General features: G+C 43.2%; 1 protein-coding gene across 1 annotated transcript; it reads right to left on the reverse strand.

Moving 5' to 3' along the window:
• Positions 1 to 11,145: 11,145 nt before the first annotated feature.
• On the reverse strand, positions 11,146 to 14,339 carry LOC135549061 (T-box transcription factor T-A-like). The gene is made up of 8 exons (XM_064979127.1): positions 14,158 to 14,339; positions 13,457 to 13,721; positions 12,995 to 13,129; positions 12,803 to 12,864; positions 12,641 to 12,702; positions 12,192 to 12,365; positions 11,839 to 11,962; positions 11,146 to 11,410 (listed from the first exon to the last, which is right to left on the reverse strand). The coding sequence occupies exons 1-8, from the start codon at positions 14,337 to 14,339 to the stop codon at positions 11,146 to 11,148; spliced, it is 1,269 nt and encodes a 422-aa protein (XP_064835199.1).
• Between the last annotated feature and the right edge of the window lie 7,343 nt (positions 14,340 to 21,682).

A 21,682-nucleotide genomic window follows, 5' to 3' on the forward strand; every position in this document is an offset into this window, starting at 1 on the left:
GCGTGTGTGTGTGAGAGAGTCTCTGTGCATGTGTGTGTGTGTGTGTGTGTGTGAGAGAGTCTCTGTGCCTGCGTGCGTGTGTGTGTGAGAGAGTCTCTGTGCGTGCGTGTGTGTGTGTGTGTGAGAGAGAGAGTCTCTATGCGTGCGTGTGTGTGTGTGTGTGTGTGTGTGTGTGTGTGTGTGTGTGTGTGTGTGTGTGTGTGTGTGTGTGTGTGTGTGAGAGAGAGTCTCTGTGCGTGCGTGCGTGTGTGTGTGAGAGAGTCTCTGTGCGTGCGTGTGTGTGTGTGTGTGTGTGTGTGTGTGTGTGTGTGTGTGTGTGTGTGTGTGTGTGTGTGTGTGTGTGTGAGAGAGTCTCTGTGCGAGCGTGTGTGTGTGTGTGAGAGAGAGTCTCTGTGCGTGCGTGCGTGTGTGTGTGAGAGAGTCTCTGTGCGTGCGTGTGTGTGTGTGAGAGAGTCTCTGTGCGTGCGTGTGTGTGTGTGTATGTGTGTGTGAGAGAGAGTCTCTGTGCGTGTGTGTGTGTGTGAGAGAGAGTCTCTGTGCGTGCATGTGTGTGTGTGAGAGAGAGTCTCTGTGCGTGTGTGTGTGTGTGTGTGTGTAAGAGAGTCTCTGTGCATGCATGTGTTTGTGTGTGAGAGAGTCTCTGTGCGTGCGTGTGTGTGTGAGAGAGTCTGTGCGTGCGCGTGTGTGAGAGAGTCTGTGCATGTGTGTGTGTGTGTGTGAGAGAGTCTCTGTGCGTGCGTGCGTGTGTGTGTGAGAGAGTCTCTGTGCGTGCGTGTGTGTGTGTGTGTGAGAGAGAGTCTCTGTGCGTGCGTGTGTGTGTGTGTGTGTGTGAGAGAGTCTCTGTGCGTGCGAGCGTGTGTCAATGGGGCACCTTCTGTTTTGACATCTTCGTGTACTCTAGGGCATCTCTCTCTCTCTCTCTCTCTCTCTCTCTCTCTCTCTCTCTCTCTCTCTCTGAATTCAATTTCAATTAAAAGGGCTTTATTGGCATGGGAAACATATGTTAACAACGGCAAAGCAAGTGACGTAGATAAGAAACAAAAGTTAAATAAACAATACAAATTTACATTACATTTCCAAAATAACAAAAACACTTCAAATGTCATATTATGTGCAAATAGTTAAAGTACAAAAGGGAAATTAAATAAACATAAATATGGGTTGTATTTACAATGGTGTTTGTTCTTCATTGGTTGCCCTTTTCCTGCGGCAACAAGTCACAAATCTTGCTGCTGTGATGGCACACTGTGGTATTTCACCCAGTAGATATGGGAGTTTATCAAAAGTGGGTTTGTTTTTGATTTTTTTGTGCATCTGTGTAATCTGAGGGAAACATGTGTCTCTTATATGGTCATATATTTGGCAGGAGGTTAGTGCAGCTCAGTTTCCACCTCATTTTGTGGGCAGTTGTAACGTTTCTCCTCTTCGTCTGAGGAGGAGTAGGAAGGATCGGACCAATATGCAGCGTGGTAAGTGTCCATGTTAATCTACTAAAACTGAACACACAAAACAAAATAAAAAAGTGAATGAAAGAAACTAAACAGTCCTGTCAGGTGAAACAACGCACTAAACAGAAAATAACTACCCACACCTCACAGTGGGAAAACAGGCTACCTAAGTATGGTTCTCAATCAGAGACAACGATCGACAGCTGCCTCTGATTGAGAACCATACCAGGCCAAACACAGAAATACAAAACCTAGAACAAAAACATAGAATTCCCACCCCAACTCACGCCCTAACCAAACTAAAACAGAGACATAAAAAAGGAACTAAGGTCAGGACGTGACATTACCCCCCCCTCCCCCGCCAAAGGTGTGGACTCCGGCCTCAAAACTTAAAACCATAGGGGAGGGTCTGGGTGGGCATCTGTCCGTGGTGGCGGCTCTAGCGCGTGGCGTGGACCCCACTCCACCATAGTCTTGGCCCACTTAAGTGGCGCCTTTGGAGCGGCGACACTCGCCGCCGACCTCGGACTAGGGACCCTTGCAGCGGGCCCCGAATAGATGGGAGACTCTGGCAGCGCCGGAGTGAAGGGTGACTCTGGCAGCGCCGGAGTGATGGGCGTGACAGCAGTGTGCATATAGTCTGTCTTCTCTTGAGAGCCAGGTCTGCCTACAGTGGCCATTCTCAATAGCAAGGCTATGCTCACTTAGTCTGTACATAGTAGAGAGCTTTCCTCCAAGTTTGGGTCAGTCCCTTCACAGCTTTGTGGAAGTTACTTTTGACGCTGATGTTTAGGCCGAGGTATGTATAGTTTTTTTATCTGCTTGGGGCAACGGTGTCTAGATGGAATTTGTATTTGTGGTCCTGTCAACTGGCAATTATAGGTCTGTAGGTCCTCCTTGGTTGGGGACAGAATCACCAGATCATCAGCAAACAGTAGACATTTGACTTCAGATTCTAGTAGGGTGAGGTCGGGTGCTGCAGACTGTTCTAGTGCCCTCACCAATTCGTTGATATGTAAATTATGTTGAAGAGGGTGGGGCTTAAGCTGTATCCCTGTCTCACCCCATGACCCGGTGGAAAGAAATTTGTGTTTTTTACTAATTTTAACCTCACACTTGTTGTTTGTGTACATGAATTTTATAATGTTGTATGTTTTCCCCCCAACACCACTTTCCATCAAGTTGTATAGCAGACCCTCATGCCAAATTGAGTCAAAAGCTTTTTTGAAATCAACAAAGCATGAGAAGACTTTGCCTTTGTTTTGGTTTGTTTGTTTGTCAATTAGAATGTGTGCAGGGTGAATACGTCTGTCATACGGTAATTTGTTAAAAAGACAGTTTGACATTTTCTCAGTACATTGTTTTCGCTGAGGAAATGTACCAGTCTGCTGTTAATGATAATGCAGAGGATTTTCACAAGGTTGCTGTTGACGCATATCCCATGGTAGTTATTGGGGTCATATTTGTGGATTGGGGTGATCAGTCCTTGGTTCCATATATTGGGGAAGAAGCGAGAGCTAAGGATGATGTTAAATAGTTTTAGTATAGCCAATTGGAATTTGTGGTCTGTAAATTTGATCATTTCTTTGATACCTTGATCAACACCACAGGCCTTCTTGGGTTGGTGGAATTGTACTTTGTCCTGTAGTTCATTCAACATAATTGGAGAATCCAGTGTGTTCTGGTAGTCTTTAATAGTTGATTATAAGATTTGTATTTGATCATGTATATGTTTTTGCTGTTAGTTCTTTGTTATAGGGCCACAAATAATAGAGGAGTGGTTTACCCATACATCTCAGTTTTGGATAGATAACTCTTTGTGTTGTTGTTTGTTTAGTGTCTTCCAATTTCCCCATAAGTGGTTAGAGTCTCTGGATTCTTCAATTACATTGAGCTGATTTATGACGTGCTGTTCATTCTTTTTCCATAGTACTTCTGTATTGTTTTAGTGATTCACCATAGGGAAGGCTACTGTTTTCTGGGTCTCTATGTTTTTGGTTGGGTAGGTTTCTCAATTTCTTTCTCAGGTTTTGCATTCTTCATCAAACCATTTGTCATTGTTGTTAATTTTCTTCAGTTTTCTGTTTGACATTTTTAGATTTGATAGGAAAGCTGAGAGGTCAAGTATACGGTTAAGATTTTCTAATGCCAGTTTACACCTTCACTGTTACAGTGGAACGTTTTGTTCATGAAGTTGAATTTGTTGTTGCCTAATTGTTTTCTGGTAGTTTTCCACACTACTTTCCTTCCATCTATAGCATTTCTTAATATTATTCAGTTCCGTTGGTTTTGATGCCTCATGATTGACTATTGCTCTGATCAAGTAGACTGTGATTTTGCTGTGATCTGATAAGGGTGTCAGTGGGCTGACTGTGAACGCTCTGAGAGACTCTGGGTTGAGGTCAGTGGTGAAGTAGTATACAGTACTACTACCAAGAGATGAGCTATAGGTGTACCTACCATAGGAGTTCCATCTAAGCCTGCCATTGACTATGTACATACCCATCGTAGTTGTGCCTAGGGGGGTCTATATGGGGGAGGGAATGTTGTCACCTCCAGGTAGGTGTTTGTCCCCCTGTGTGCTGAGGGTGTCAGGTTCTTGTTCAGTTCTGGCATTTATGTCACCACACTTGGGCCTGGAAATAAGTGATTTCCCCTCCAGGATGGAGAAGCTGTCTTCATTAAAGTATGGTGAATCTAGTGGGGGGATATAGGTAGCACACAGGAGGCCATTTTTCTCTGTTATGATAATTTCCTTTTGAATATCTAGCCAAATGTAAAATGTTCCTGTTTTGATTGATTTAATAGAGTGAGTTAGGTCTTCTCTATACCAAATTAGCATATCTCCCTCTCTCTCTCCCTCGCCACATGGACACACACACACACGCCTACACTCAGGCACGCACACAGTCACACAGTCACACACACAAATACACACACACATTCACTTACAGAAATACAGAAATGCATGCACGCAGGAACACACACTCACACCTCCCCTTTAACCATTTAAAATCCAATCAAGACTAATTGACTGCTCGGCAGTAGCAGCATATCACAATATCATTATGACCTACTCAGTCTAACTCATAAAGTGTTTCAGCACTCTCTCTCCCTCTCTCTCTCTCTCTCTCTCTCTTTCTATCCCTCTCCCCCTCTCTCTTTCTCTCTCTCGCTCTCCATATTTCTCTCTCTCATCCCCTCTCTCTCCCCTCTCTCTCCATCTGTCTCTCTTTCTCCCTCTCTCTCCAGCTCCCCCTACCTCTCCCCCTCTCTTTCTCTCTCTCTTCCCCTCTATCTGTCTCTCTTTCTCTCTCTCTCTCCATCTTTCTCTCTCCCCTCCCCTTTCTCTCTCTCTCTCTCTCTCTCTCTCTCTCCTTCTCTCTCTCTCCACCCTCTATCTCTTCCCTTCTCTCTCTTTCTCCATCTTTCTCTCTCTCTCCCTCTCCACCCCTCCTCTGCTAAGCTTTCACCCACCTCCGTCGCTCTCTGCTCTCCAACCCAGATGCCTCAAATGTATCATTTGTATAGCTCTTTATAAAAAATACTGTAAAAACTATCAGTACTACTTATTTCTCTGAGAGTGTGGCGGATTACAGCATTTAGAAAAAAACATGATTATTTGTCTCTCTGAAATGAATCCATCAAGCAATAGATTTTAAACAAATACATGACTGACATTGAACATGATTAAAACACACCAATATCTTTCATAATTTCCTTAATTAAACAAAAAAATCTCATTTACAAACATTTCTGAAAATGGATATATAGCATTTTGGAATGAAACTATTCACTTTCTACCACTCTGCCTGGACTGTCGTTGGGTGGTGTTGGTTGGGCTCAGGGCTGACGGGTAGAGGTTGAGGGCAGGAAGAGAGGGAGGAAAGGGGCAGAGGAGGAGGTATAGAATTCAGCTGAGAGCAATGTCTCACCCAGGTACGACAATTTCTTCATTAGCGAAGACACACAGACACCAGAAGATGAGGTGGGATGGGAGGGGGAGAGGAGAGGTGTGAGGAGGGGTGAAGGGGGAGAAGGGGAGATCTGCAAACACACCACCCCCTCCGCTGCGCTGACTAGCTGTTCCAGATTCGACGACTTGTTTTTTGGCGGTGGAACCTCATAAATCACCCAGAATGCTTTGCTCTCTGACTCACCATCATAACCGGCGTGTTTGCACTGCAAAAATATTCCTGGAAACGAAGGAATACATGAGAGAACTCCTAGCCAAGGACAGGATAGGAAAGTAGGCCTCATCCCCAGAAGCTTGTGTACTGAATGTAGAGATTGATAAAGGTTGGTTAATCAATTCCCAATCAGAATGTCTTATACTGTTCTGGCCTATCTATCTATCTATCTATCTATCTATCTATCTATCTATCTATCTATTCAGTTCTCTATGTGTTTTCAGTATACAAGAGAGGGACCAAAGGCACCACTATGACTAACCATATAGAAAGAAATAAACAAGAGGACTTTCTACTGTCTGATTGGGGTTTCCTGACCCCTTAGAACACCACTGAGCTTATCAAAACTCAATTGACCTCTTCTGTTTGGGATACAAACCAAATCAAATTGATTTATATAGCCCTTTGTACATCAGCTGATATCTTAAAGTGCTGTACAGAAACCCAGCCTAAAACCCCAAACAGCAAGCAATGCAGGTGTGGAAGCACGGTGGCTAGGAAAAGCTCCCTAGAAAGGCCAAAACCTAGGAAGAAACCTAGAGAGGAACCAGGCTATGTGGGGTGGCCAGTCCTCTTCTGGCTGTGCCGGGTGGAGATTATAACAGAACATGGCCAAGATGTTTGTAAGTCGCTCTGGATAAGAGCGTCTGCTAAATGACTTAAATGTAAATGTAAATGTAAATGTTCAAATGTTCATAAATTACCAGCATGGCCCAATAATAATAAGGCAGAACAGTTGAAACTGGAGCAGCAGATACACAGGCCAGCCCTCCACACCTTAATGCCAGGCAAGTGTGTGTGTGAGTGTATTCACACACACACACACACACACACACACACGTACACAATTAACGAGGACCAACTGAGACTGAAAGTCATAGCGATTGGAGCAAGCGGAGAGGCTAACATGCTGTGTACTCAGCTCTCTGGACGGACAAAGACTTCAGTCACTGAACTACTGTCTGTCTGTCTGTCTGTCTGTCTGTCTGTCTGTCTGTCTGTCTGTCTGTCTGTCTGTCTGCAGCTACACACACATCCCATAACATAGCAGACAGCTGGCCTAACTCAGCAGGACTTATTTACCACTGGAAGACTGAGCAAAGAGCAGTATGTGATGCCCAATCAGCAAACATCCTCACTGAGTATCCAGAAACACTCACACACAAACAAATGCACAGGCACACACACACACACACACACACACACACACACACACACACACACACACACACACACACACACACACACACACACACACACACACACACACACACACACACACACACACACACACACACACACACACAAATATATATATATTCAACACAAAAAAACTTGGACATCCCAGTCCTTTCAATCATAAGATGATCCAATGTCAAAGCCGATGCTACTTGAAGCCGCCATAAAGTTTATAGAGTTTGTAGTTATGTGTAAAGGTATGGAGGTATTTTGACTGAGGGGAACCTTCGCTCCTTGCTCCAGCACACAGGGTTGCAGTCCTCCGGCCTGCTGCAGTCCAACCCTAATTCGGCCAGGCCCTGTCAGCTGGATGTCACATTGCTGCTTCATTACTGTTTGCTGGTGTCCCTGTGACCCTGCAGTTTTCATTTACACCCTGGTGTGGAACCCTCCATCACTTTCCAGTCCTGGGACAGGTCCCCCACCCTGCTCTCTGAGCCTTTTAGAGAAAGAACGCAGAGAGAGAACGGTCATCATTCAGTACATATCAACCTTACCTGATGCCTAGCATGACAAAGATGGAATATGAGAGTTGAAAGTGTATGTGTATACCTATGATAGGTGTTCATGGTATTGTAGTGAATCGGAAAGTATTCAGACCCCTTTGCTTTTTCCACATTTTATTACGTTACAGCCTTATTCTAAAATTGATTAAATTGTTTTTTCCTTCATCAATCTATACACAATACCCCATAATGACAAAGCAAAACCAGGTTTGTAATCATTTTTGCAAATGTATAAAACCTTTTACACTGAAATATCACATTTACATAAGTATTCAGACCCTTAACTCAGTACTTTGTTGAAAATGCACATGAAAGTAGGCTGTCAAGTGCCTTTTACTGAGTGGCTTCTGTCTGGCCACTCTACCATAAATGCCTGATTTGTGGAGTGATCCACAGAGATGGTTGTCCTTCTGGAAGGTTCTCCCATCTCCACAGAGGAACTCTGGAGCTCTGTTAGAGTGACCGTCGGCCAAGGCCCTTCTCCCCCGCTTGCTCAGGTTGACTGGGCGGCCAGCTCTAGGAAGAGTCTCGGTGGTTCCAAACGTCTTTAATTTAAGAATGATGGAGGACCTTCAATGCTGCAGCATCTTTTTTGGTACCCTTCCCCAGATCTGTGCCTCCACACAATCCTGAGCTCTACAGAAAATTCATTCGCCCTCATGGCTTGGTTTTTGCTCTGACATGTACTGTCAACACTGGGACCTTATATAGACAGGTGTGTGCCTTTCCAAATCATGTCCAATAGATTGAATTGACCACAGGTGGACTCCAATCAAGTTGTAGAAACATCTCAAGGATGATCAATGGAAACAGGATGCACCAGAGCTAAATTTCGAGTCTCATAGCAAAGGGTCTGTATACTTATGTAAATAAGGTATCTCTGTTTCTTATTTGTAATATCTCTGAAAAAAAAAACAGTTTTTTTGCTTTGTCATAATGGGGTATTAAGTGTAGATTGATGAGAGAAAACATTTATTTAATCAATTTTAGAACAAGGCAGTAACGTAACAAAATGTGGAAAAGGCAAGGTATCTCAATACTTCCGAATGCTCTATATGAGCCACATTACAATTCCCACCAAGTGGGTTAACCCTATAAGTGTGACTTTCATGCCAGCAACATAGGTTCACTTTCCTGACATTACATTACACATTTACATTTAAGTCATTTAGCAGACGCTCTTATCCAGAGCGACTTACAAATTGGTGAATTCACCTTCTGACATCAGTGGAACAGCCACTTTACAATAGTGCATCTAAATCATTTAAGGGGGGTGAGAAGGATTGGTTTATCCTATCCTAGGTATTCCTTGAAGAGGTGGGGTTTCAGGTGTCTCCGGAAGGTGGTGATTGACTCCGCTGTCCTGGCGTCGTGAGGGAGTTTGTTCCACCATTGGGGGGCCAGAGCAGCGAACAGTTTTGACTGGGCTGAGCGGGAACTGTACTTCCTCAGTGGTAGGGAGGCGAGCAGGCCAGAGGTGGATGAACGCAGTGCCCTTGTTTGGGTGTAGGGCCTGATCAGAGCCTGGAGGTACTGCGGTGCCGTTCCCCTCACAGCTCCGTAGGCAAGCACCATGGTCTTGTAGCCCTGCCATTAGCTACATTGGTGTTATTAGTGGGATGGAGCCATTGGAATGCACGGCCCAGACATGTACGGGGGCTGATTAGTCAAGGCACGGGGACGTGCCTTGCTGTTCAGAGGGGAGGTGTAGCGATTCTTGCTACATAAGAAACATTACAATTCCCAACATGTGGGTTAACCCTACTGGCAAATCTGCGATGGGTGTTTGCCTTTCACACTAGCGACCCAGGTTTGCTTCCCTGCTCTGCCGTTAGCAACAGTATAATACAAATGGTTTATGGTTGGGGAAATGAGGGGATGATATGGTACAAATTAGATTTACCCTCTACACCCAATACACTAGAAGACGCGATATGAGAAATGTACTTTTCAGGGACACCTAAAGCAAAACAACCATGAAAATTGAGAGTTAAAGTTCTAAATAAAGCCGTGTTGCTTTCCATTTGATTTCTCTCCCTGGTGCGAGGCGGTCTGTCCTCCTGGCATACTGCATCTGGGGTTCATCTACTTTTTTAGTTTAATGACAGACAGGGAATTGTAAATGTGTTAGCCGTGTGTCACACCTCCATGAAGATTGTCACAAAGACACGTCAGCGATGGAAGCCCCTCAGAAGGATCCCTCAACCTGAACCATTCCATCTCTACATGTCATATCAATTACACAATTCACTTAGCATAGCTGTGTTGTCACTGGTATTTATTTATGCAGCAGCCCCAAAAGATGATTGAATTTGGGTGCAGGAGACCACAACACCAGTGTGAGCATTGTGAGACAGGTACTGTGTACGTTATGTGTGATAACCATTGTACTTTGGCAGGGACTTTATTTTCAACAGTTATTTACTCACAATTTGGCTCTTTACGGAAAAACTGTCTTCTCGTTTGTTTGTGTGGACTGTGTGTGAGTTCTTTTTGAGTTGTGCTGACAAAGGTTATTCAACAAGACTTATCGGTGCCAGTTGGAATAGGCTATGTACTCACCTTAGCCCTGAAAAAACATGATTTATTCTTTCATCCCGACATGGGCCTCAGTCTTTGGCTTGCAGTTTTATATTATAAACCTTAATATGACATAGGCTGAAATGTATAAATTCAATCCCTCTTCGCCTTTTAGGAAATGGAAATGATGTGATTGTAGCCACTGTAATGTGGTAGTTAACGTAGTGCATGCCTACGTTCCTCAGGTTAGGCTAATGTCATTGACACTGAACGCGACTGTAATTGACACGCTGAAGTCATATTTGAGAAAACAAAGGAACTTTTAATTTATTATTAAAATGACATAAATAAACATAAACTCCCAATGAGTCCAACAAACACAAATAGAATAGATATGTACATATGATTGCCAGGGAGGGAATGTACGCGAAGGAGAAGAGACATCTGTGCTTTCTCCTGGGCTGCAGTGGGAGGATACAAGGCACTTCTTGCTTTCATTCATTCTTTCCTTCTTTCTTTCTTTTCCTTCAGGCCACAAAAAGCAACACACTGACTGACACTGGATCCAAAACAGTTCCATGTAAACGGCTAACAAAGAAAATGGACGTTAATTTATTTTATATACACACATATACATGTTTTATGTTAGATCAACAGATTATTTCATCCTATTTATCTATTATAATAATAACCAAACTAATTGTAGCAATAAACAGTTAAACATAAGGATTGGCCCCTTTAATAAAGTTCAGGGGGTTACTTCACAAACTTAGCTTTGTGTAGCTAGTGATCCTGATTGTCTTACGCCAGCGTACGAATGTCTTGGAGTACTCTTGTCTGTACTGAAGGACACAACTACAGTAACACACCAGCAACTGGAACAATTGTAGAGGAAGTATAATTCAGATTGTCTTAGGCTTGTAACTGCACCTTGGAGAGAGTGAAGGAAACTCCCAACGGAAAAACACATGCCTCTTCCACTCAGACTAAGCTTAGAATGTCTCGGGTGTTTGGAATGGAAGATCAACCATGTCATGTTGGTAAAACACAAGGCCTGAGAGGACCCTACATCTCTCTGCTTCAGATAGATCTTCTTCTGAGTTGACTCTGCCTTTCAAAGGCGTTGCTGCTTCAACCCAAAAGTTTCCTCACTGATGGTCAGGCAGTAGAGTGGAGATGGTGGTGATGTGGAACAGGATGGTGGTTGAGGACAGTCAATGTCTGATGGAAGATGCATTGTGCTCAGTAGCTCTGAGCCACAGGTGCCCAGGAGGCGGTGAGCCTGGCGATGGAGCTTTCGAACTGGGCCTCGCCCACGCCTACACCCACCTCGCTAAGGCTGGGGTCGTACATGGAGGATGGTGAGGATACGGGCAGGGAGGATGTCAGGCCTGTGTAGGAGGAGCCTCGCAGGAACTGGCTGGTCAGGCCACCAGCGATGGAGCCAGAGGAGGAGCCGGAAGGAGTTAGGGCCGTCCCGGCAACAGACCACAGGCTGGGATACTGGCTGTAAGCGAGAGAGAGAGAGAGAGAGAGAGAGAGAGAGTGACAGAGAGAGAGAGAGAGAGAGAGAGAGAGAGAGAGAGAGGGAGAGAGAGGGAGAGAGAGGGAGAGAGAGAGAGTGACAGAGAGAGAGAGTGACAGAGAGAGAGAGAGAAAGAGAGAGAGAGAGAAAGAGAGAGAGAGAGAGAGAGAGAGAGAAAGAGAGAGAAAGATAGAGAAAGAGAGAGAGAGAGAGAGAGAGAGAGAGAGAGAGAGAGAGAGAGAGAGAGAGAGAGGTTTTTTCTAACCAAGAAGATATCTGGGCCTATTAAAGGTCTAAGCCCAGGACCCAGAATTGTTCCTGATAAAATCATGTCGTCAGGAACATACAGAAAAATAAACAGTGATATCAGAAACATATATATGATCAACTATGACCATGTGTTGCCATACCTGGAGTTGGATGTGGAGTTGCTGGTATGGGCCAGGGTTCCCATCCCGGTGGAGTTAGGGATCTGAAGGGCTGACCAGCTGTCATGGGTGGGCAGGGTTCCCGATGAGTTGTCCATGTAGTTGTCTAAACAATAAAGTACATGGAGAAATTACTAACAACAGCATACAAACATTTCTCTGATCAAAACAATGCATTTCCTTCAGTGGTAATTTCTCAAACATGTTTTAACCAACATCTTCAAAACCATGAAACCCCCATGCTGTATTCTATACCTATGAGTCTGACTAGAGGTCAGAATAAACAGTAAATAGTGCATTCCCAGAGTGCTGGGTTGGGTAGAGGAGGTTCTTACTTGAGCTGGAGGAGCGGTGTGGGTAGTGGCTGGGGTAGGGAGCGGCCCTGTGGCCCCTCAGGCTGGAGTACCTTTCACAGTAGGACCCTGAGGAGTGGCCAGGGGCCCCACTGAACGGAGGGGGGCTGCTGCTGGGGCACATGGGACCGTTACCAGGTAGAAACCAACCACCAACTGGAGGGAGAGAAGAGACAAAATGGTTTGGTTGATACACTTCCATTTTTTCATACTGTTCTCTATGTACAGTTTCATTGGGGACATGGAAGGCCTTGAAAATAAAATGTATGATGATGATGATGATGATAATGATTTTCTGAACATGAATAAAAGTGTGTTGGAAAATGATGTCTCATATAATGACTTGGTTTGATTGTTTGAATTGAAACGGAGAGGTACAGAAAGAGCTTTTCTAAGTTGGTTGGTGTTGTGAGACTTAAGAGAAGACTTACGTTGGGAATAACCAGACTGTTGACTGTCTCCACCATGGTCTGGCATGTCTTTATGGTCGCTTCTAAAATTGAAAACATAATATCAAAATTCGCACACAAAATGAAAAATACAGGAAAAGCATTGTCATATTGCCGACACAATTATCGGTCTCTTCCTCTTACCTCTCTTTGGCATCGAGGAAAGCTTTAGCGAATGGATTGTGTTTGATCTTCAACGCCGTTATCTAGAAGGTACATAAAACATGACAACTAATATTATTTTCTTCCTTCATTGTAAGCAGAACACAATATAATGTTTTTTTATTTATTGTGAACAAGGATTATCTCTGTGACTGTGTAATTAAGGCCACTGACCTCTTCGTTCTGGTAAGCAGTGACAGCGATGAACTGAGTCTCGGGGAAAGACTGGCTGCTGATCATCTTCTGGAGCCCTCCAACCTTCACAATGTGTATCCTGGGCTCATACTTGTGCAGAGAGTTCAGCATGATCTAGATCGAAATTATACATTATTTTAATAATATCACTATTAAGAATCATCAAAAAAACACACACTCAAACTGAATAAGATAGAAATATGAACCTACAGAGCCCTAACACAAAATTGTGAAGTTTATTTGCCATGAAATGAATAACGTTTTCCCGCAGAAAAGGCCTACTTTTGTCATTCAGCACAGCAGGGCAGAGCATCATTAGCTCTGAGAGAGCAGGGCAATATGACCTAGCCTACCAAGTTGACTTTAAAATGATTTACATAATAATGAATATGCATACTACAAATACGAACACAGAAGACGACAAAGAAATCCGGGCATTACTTGTCCTCCCCCGTTGAGTTTATTGGACAATTTGACTTTGCTAAATGAGACGGGCGCTTTCATCCAGTGCGCTCCGAAGTTAGGCGAGTCTGGGTGGATGTAGACGCAGCTAGGGCTCTGTGGCTCGGGCTTGCCACCGGGAACCCACTCGCCGTTCACGTACTTCCACCGGTTGTTGTCTGCAGCCACGAAGTCCAAGAGAACTGAGTACATAGCGTTGGGGTCCAAGCCACTCACATTCGCTCTGAGCACTGGAAACATCCGCCTGTAGGTTCAAATCAAGTTGTTAAATAAACAATTAGCCTAAGCAAGCCCAAATATTATGTTATGTTGGCTCAGCCGTTGATCTTTATAAATTAATTATTTGACAAACATATATATTTGCATTAATAATAGGGTTTATAAGATTTGACGAACATTGCGCGTTATACCTAATTCTTGACATGGTATTCAAGTTGTAACAGTAAAGCATATATGGCCTATAGATATGGCCTATAGCCTGGTCAATACCCTACAGACTATCCTGAAATGCTGAACATGCCTGTTGCCGATCTAACCTGTGCGCATCAGTTACGTTTAGCTTCGTAGTCGTGCGGACTACGATCTCTCCAGATAAACTTTGCTTTTAGCTAGGCAGGCCAGTAGGCCTCGAAGGCCTCATTTTGATCCGTAGCTAACAGCAAAAAACAACCATAGCCTACCTGCCAGTCTTGGTGACAATCATTTCGTTGGTTAGTTCTTTGAACTTGGTCCATAATTCTGCATCTTCTAGTCCCAGTTTAATATCCCTCTCTGAGGCGTCTCCTTTCTCGCTGCCCTTCTGAAACTCGCTCTCCACCACGCTCAGAAGGTGGTCCAGCCTCTGGTCGGAGTTTGAAGTCATATTTCCTATAGGATGAGTTCGTGTGCAGTTCCGTGAAATGTACCGTTAGAACAGGACTCACTGTTTCAAGATGAGTTTTGACAGTGAGATAAGTACTACTGGCTTCGGAGCCCAAGGCCTGATCATATAAGGCCCCCCAGGGACCACATGGGGACAAGGGCGTGGCGTTGCGTTCTAGACCACGCCCCGATGGCCTAACGGTCTGGCATCGAGCGTCTCTGCGATGTCCCCAATGCAAAATGCCCCATCATAACTGCGTCAATGCAAAATGAATAAATGTACCTATAGGCCTCTATGCCTCCTTTAAACAGGGTCATGTTTGAATAAGAATAACGTCTTCATTGTCCTTTCCTTTAGGTGTATAGCCTTCATGACCTAGGCCTTTACATTTTCTCAAATTGTTTGGATATTCGTTTACTTTTGCATAGCCTAATACATTTTTGGAGCTGTTCATATTTCATACATTCGTTATTTATCTTAAATGACCCTCTAACGAAAAAAATACACGTTAAAATGTTATTAGGTCTTATTGCCAAAAACATACAATATTTTTATGGAATTAAAAATAGTTTATTAGTATCCTAGTCTATATCATCTATCTGTCATATAGGAAAAAACATCGTTGGATGATTAGGCCAAACGAATTTTTTGAATATTTAAATAGAAACAAAAGAAAGGAAGAGACAGGGCAACAGGCTGCAGCCACGGTGCCTTTGAACTAAGTTGTATATTTGCGAATAATGCTAATCTTTTGTTGTCCCAAATACACACGTGAGAAATGTAGTGTTGACTGTGGCCGGGCCATTAGGCTGTTCCTCTGTTCCTGTACTTGGCGAAGTGTGGATAGCCCCGAGGTGACATCGGAGATCTGCATAATGGGGCCGCCTGTCTGTTTCTGATCTCACATCCACTCTCACTAACATCGAGGAAACATTTATTCACACTTCATTGTAAAAGTATTAGAATTCTTTATCATTAAGATCGGGGATTGAGTTTATAGGGAATAAATAATTGTATCCTATACCAAATGATCTGCTTATGGACTTTTTTTTCTCTCATTCTGATACCATAATCTTGAGCAATGTCAGTAGCCTAATGTCTTGTATATATAGGCCTACTTTTAAATTCTATACTAATTATCATCATTTCATATTTTGTTCCAGTTTATTATCTTCTTATCCATTTAATTTTTTTTTTTTACATGTGGTTTCCTGAAGATTACTCCAAATGTTACATGTTCATTTCAAGGCAGGTGAGGCCTTGAACCTGTGTCCCTCCCTATAATGTCAGAAGATTTAGGAGGGAACTTGTGTGGCTAAAGTCTTTCCTGACGTATGAAGGTTATATTAGGTCTAACAGTTACCATTGATCCTGAGGGGAGGCAGAATACAGTGGGTCTGTGTGTTTCTGTCTGCTCTGTCTCAGGCTCTGTGATGTACTTGGAATTGAGTGGGTTCTGTGGAGCGTGACTCCAGTTTACTACTCCACTTCCTGCAGCTCTACAGAGGTCATAAATGTAAAGGGGTTCTCTCACACCTTTCCATCCCATATCATTCAACTGCCTCTTCCTTTACCCCTCTTTATTTTGAGGCCTGAGAAGAGAGAGAATTCCACCACCAGCTACAAAATACAGGACTGTTCTCTATCCCAACCAGTCCCTCTGTCTAAGTCTGAATTTAAAATGTATTACATTTCGATTTTTGGTCACTGGCCTACACACAATAACCCATAATGTCAAAGTGGAATTATGTTTTTAGATGTTTTTTTTAATACAAATTAATAAAAAATAAAAAGCTGAAATGTATTCAACCCCTTTGTTTTGGCAAAAGCCTAAATACATTCAGGAGTAAAAATGTGCTTAACAAGTTACATAATACATTGCACGCATGCAATAATAGTGTATAACATGATTTTTGAATGACTACCTCATCTCTGTACCTCACACATACAACTATCTGTAAGGTCCCTCAGTTGAGCAGTACACAGTTTCAACCACAAAGACCAGGGAGGTTAACCAGTGCCTTGCAATGAAGAACACCTATTGGTAGATGGGTATATGTTTTGTTTTTTAAAGCAGACGTTGAATATCCTGTTGAGCATGGTGAAGTTATTAATTACACTTTGGTTGTTGTATCAATACACCCAGTCACTACAAAGATACAGGCATCCTTTCTAATTTAGTTGCCAGAGAGGAAGGAAACCCCTCAGGGATTTCACCATGAGGGCAATGGTGACTTTAAAACAATTACAGAGTTCAATGGGTATGATAGGAGAAAACTTATGATGGATCAACATCATTGTAGCTACTCCACAATACTAACCTAATTGACAGATAAATAAATATTTTTTATTTTTTATTTGAGTGAAAAGAATGAAGCCTGTACAGAATAGAAAATATTCCAAAACCTGCACCCTGTTTGCAGCAAGGCAAAAGTAATATTTTCAAACATATTGGTGGCTGCAGCAGGTTATGGGTATGTTTGTAATCATTAAGGACTGGGGAGTTTTTCAGGATAAAACAATTAATGGAATGGATTAAGCACAGGCAAAAAAACCTGGTTCAGTCTGCTTTCCACCAGACACTGGGAGATGATTTCACCTTTCAGCAGGACAATAACCTGAAACAAAAGGCCAAATCTACACTGGAGTTGCTTACAGTTTTGACTAAAATCTACTTGAAAATCTATGACAAGACCTGAAAATGGTTGTCTTGCAATGATCAACAACCAATTTGACAGAACTTGAAGAATTTTGAAAATAATAATGGGCAAATGTTGCACAATCCAGGTGTCAAAACATAGTATTGACTCAGGGGTGTGAATACTTATATAAATGACATATTTTTGTATTTCATTTTCAACACATTAGGAAACATTTTGAAAAACACGTTTTAACTTATTTTTGGTTCTAGGCCTATGTATGTAAATAACAACTTGGTGTTGAGTTGTATTGTTTGAGTGAAGTTCTACTCAACCAAAAATACATCTGAAACTAAGATTAATGTAATTCCTTCATTTGTAATGTGTACCTCAATGTTATTTGTTAAATGTTGTTTCCCATAATCTCTTTGGCCTGGTCTGTTGGTGACGTGAGGGTTAAACCATCCAGTCTCCTCAGACATCGACACACGCTCACCTAGGTGAGAAATATTACAGAGGCCTGGTGCTTCACAAAGGGACAGTTATAAGGCCAGGCATATTTTCCAGAGGACTTCGTCTTCATCTTCGCTGGCCTAAATAAGTAAATACAGAGACGAGGATGAGTCAGCCCTGAGAAAGAAGAAACAACTCACTAGACACAAGTACACACACACACACACACACTTAAGTTTGAGTCTCTTGTGTCCTATGCACATTAACGTCTAATATCCTCAGCATTATTTTCTATTTGAAGACACTTTACTATAAGTTAGTGTAAACACCATTGAATCCATCTCTCCTTTATCACAGATTTCAGACTCAGTGGTCCTCTTATCTCATCTCATATAGTATATCTGCTGTGACCACAGACTTAATTTTCCCATTTTTGTGTTTCATCCTCCTCTCTTTGTCTGTTTCAGGATATAAGGTAACAGTATACGAGTACGGTAATGACATGACAGAACATGTTACTTCCCATGCCCCTGTCATTTCACCAGACTCTTCAAGCTCCCCCTAAAACTATCTGTCTGTGTTTTCCTATTTTGTTTATCACCGATAATTCAAGGTGAGTTTGAGTGGAGCGAGTGTTGGGTTTCTATTGCGAAGGTGGGTTTGAGTGGAGCGAGTGTTGGGTTTCTATTGTGGTCGTTGTATTGTATTTTAATGGTACTTTATTAGTGGCTGGTGTAACTGTGGCTCTGTGTGAATAAGCAAAGGTGTTGTTGTCCATAGGGACAGATAGTACCTGAGTGAAACACACTAATAGCCACTTCCCTCTCCCAAACCCAAACCGTAGCCCTCCTCCTACCCCTGTCCCTTACCCCCTCCCCCTCCCCTCTCTGATGTGGATTGAGCCCAAAGATACGTCTGTCGCTTTGAATTTCGTTACAAGTTCAGGAAATCTAAACTTTCCTTTTCTAATCACTAAGGCCTTTGAAAGGGATACAAATAATTAGTCTGGACAGTAATTTCCCCCGCTGCGCCCCTTATCGCCCCCCATCCCACCCCTACCCCCCTCATTCCTCTATAATCCTTGTGGAGGTGGAGGTGCCATAGAGGAGACACTGGGACCTTTGGGATGCTAATGCCAGCTCAACTAATGCCAGCTCAACTAATGCCAGCTCAACTAATGCCAGCTCAACTAATGCCAGCTCAACTAATGCCAGCTTAACTAATACCAGCTCACCTAATGCCAGCTCAACTAATGCCAGCTCAACTAATGCCAGCTCAACTAATGCCAGCTCAACTAATGCCAGCTTAACTAATACCAGCTCACCTAATGCCAGCTCAACTAATGCCAGCTCAACTAATGCCAGCTCAACTAATGCCAGCTCAACTAATGCCAGCTCAACTAATGCCAGCTCAACTAATGCCAGCTCAACTAATGCCAGCACAACTAATGCCAGCTCAACTAATACCAGCTCAACTAATGCCAGCTCAACTAATGCCAGCTGAACTAATGCCAGCTCAACTAATGCCAGCTTAACTAATGCCAGCTCAACTAATGCCAGCTCAACTAATGCCAGCTCAACTAATGCCAGCTCAACAAATGCCAGCTCAACTAATACCAGCTCAACTAATGCCAGCTCAACTAATGCCAGCTCAACTAATGCCAGCTCAACTAATTCCAGCTCAACTAATGCCAGCTCAACTAATGCCAGCTCAACTAATGCCAGCTCAACTAATGCCAGCTCAACTAATGCCAGCTCAACTAATGCCAGCTTAACTAATGCCAGCTCAACTAATGCCAGCTCAACTAATGCCAGCTCAATTAATGCCAGCTCAACTAATACCAGCTCAACTAATGCCAGCTCAACTAATGCCAGCTCAACTAATGCCAGCTCAACTAATTCCAGCTCAACTAATGACAGCTCAACTAATGACAGCTCAACTAATGCCAGCTCAACTAATACCAGCTCAACTAATGCCAGCTTAACTAATGCCAGCTCAACTAATGCCATATCAACTAATGCCAGCTCAACTAATACCAGCTCAACTAATACCAGCTCAACTAATGCCAGCTCAACTAATGCCAGCTCAACTAATGCAAGCTCAACTAATGCCAGCTCAACTAATGCCAGCTCAACTAATACCAGCTCAACTAATGCCAGCTCACCTCATGCCAGCTCAACTAATATCATCTCAACCAATGCCAGCTCAACTAATGCCAGCTAGACTAATGCCAGCTCAACTAATTCCAGCTCAGCTCAACTAATGTCAGCTCAACTAATACCAGCTAAACTAATACCAGCTCAACTAATGCCAGCTCAACTAATGTCAGCTCAACTAATGCCAGCTCAACTAATGCCAGCTCAACTAATACCAGCTCAACTAATGCCAGCTCAACTAATGTCAGCTCAACTAATGCCAGCTCAACTAATGCCAGCTCAACTAATACCAGCTCAACTAATTCCAGCTCAACTAATACTAGCTCAACTAATGCCAGCTCAACTAATACCAGCTCAACTCATGTCAGCTCAACTAATATCAGCTCAACTAATGCCAGCTCAACTAATGTCAGCTCAACTAATGCCAGCTCAACCAATGCCAGCCCAACTAATGCCAGCTCAACTAATGCCAGCTCAACTAATGCCAGCTCAACTAATGCCAGCTCAACTAATACCAGATCAACTCATGTCAGCTCAACTAATGTCAGCTCAACTAATGCCAGCTCAACTAATGCCAGCTCAACTAATACCAGCTCAACTAATGCCAGCTCAACTAATACCAGCTCAACTAATGCCAGCTCAACTAATACTAGCTCAACTAATGCCAGCTCAACTAATGCCAGCTCAACTAATGCCAGCTCAACTCATGCCAGCTCAACTAATACCAGCTCAACTAATGCCAGCTCAACTAATACCAGCTCAACTAATGCCAGCTCAACTAATACCAGCTCAACTAATGTCAAAACAACTAATGTCAGCTAAACTAATGCCAGCCCAACTAATGCCAGCTCAACTAATACCAGCTCAACTAATGCCAGCTCAACTAATACCAGCTCAACTAATTTCAATAATACTAGCTCAACTAATGCCAGCTCAACTATTGCCAGCTCAACTAATGCCAGCTCAACTCATGCCAGCTCAACTAATACCAGCTCAACTAATGACAGCTCAACTAAAACCAGCTCAACTAACGCCAGCTCAACTAATGCCAGCTCAACTAATACCAGCTCAACTAATGCCAGCTCAACTAATTCCAGCTCAACTAATACCAGCTCAACTAATACCAGCTCACCTAATGCCAGCTCAACTAATGCCAGCTCAACTAATGCAAGCTCAACTAATGCCAGCTCAACTAATGCCAGCTCAACTAATACCAGCTCAACTAATGCCAGCTCACCTCATGCCAGCTCAACTAAAATCATCTCAACCAATGCCAGCTCAACTAATGCAGGCTAGACTAATGCCAGCTCAACTAATTCCAAATCAGCTCAACTAATGTCAGCTCAACTAATACCAGCTAAACTAATACCAGCTCAACTAATGCCAGCTCAACTAATGTCAGCTCAACTAATGCCAGCTCAACTAATGCCAGCTCAACTAATACCAGCTCAACTAATGCCAGCTAAACTAATGCCAGCTCAACTAATGCCAGCTCAACTAATACCAGCTCAACTTATGACAGCTCAACTAATGCCAGCTCAACTAACGCCAGCTCAACTAATGCCAGCTCAACTAATGCCAGCTCAACTAATGCCAGCTCAACTAATGCCAGCTCAACTAATGCCAGCTCAACTAATGCCAGCTCAACTAATACCAGATCAAACTAATGCCAGCTCAACTAATATCAGCTCAACTAATGCCAGCTCAACTAATGCCAGCTCAACTAATGCCAGCTCAACTAATGCCAGCTCAACTAATGCCAGCTCAACTAATACCAGCTCAACTAATGCCAGCTCAACTAATGCCAGCTCAACTAATGCCAGCTCAACTAATGACAGCTCAACTAATGCCAGCTCAACTAATACCAGCTCAACTAATGCCAGCTTAACTAATGCCAGCTCAACTAATGCCATATCAACAAATACAAGCTCAACTAATGCCAGCTCAACTAATACCAGCTCAACTAATACCAGCTCAACTAATGCAAGCTCAACTAATGCCAGCTCAACTAATGTCAGCTCAACTAATGCCAGCCCAACTAATGCCAGCTCAACTAATGCCAGCTCACCTAATGCCAGCTCAACTAATACCAGCT

This window comes from Oncorhynchus masou, chromosome 12 (assembly GCF_036934945.1).
Source record: "Oncorhynchus masou masou isolate Uvic2021 chromosome 12, UVic_Omas_1.1, whole genome shotgun sequence".
NCBI lineage: Eukaryota > Metazoa > Chordata > Actinopteri > Salmoniformes > Salmonidae > Oncorhynchus > Oncorhynchus masou.

Excerpts from the sequence above, each read along its gene's own strand:
- LOC135549061 (XM_064979127.1), bottom strand. The coding sequence starts at position 14,339 with ATGACTTCAAACTCCGACCAGAGGCTGGACCACCTTCTGAGCGTGGTG. Across the intron at positions 13,722-14,157 it reads ATTGTCACCAAGACTGGCAG|GCGGATGTTTCCAGTGCTCA; the intron begins GTAGGCTATGGT and ends TTGAACCTACAG. Across the intron at positions 12,865-12,994 it reads CTGCTTACCAGAACGAAGAG|ATAACGGCGTTGAAGATCAA; the intron begins GTCAGTGGCCTT and ends TGTACCTTCTAG.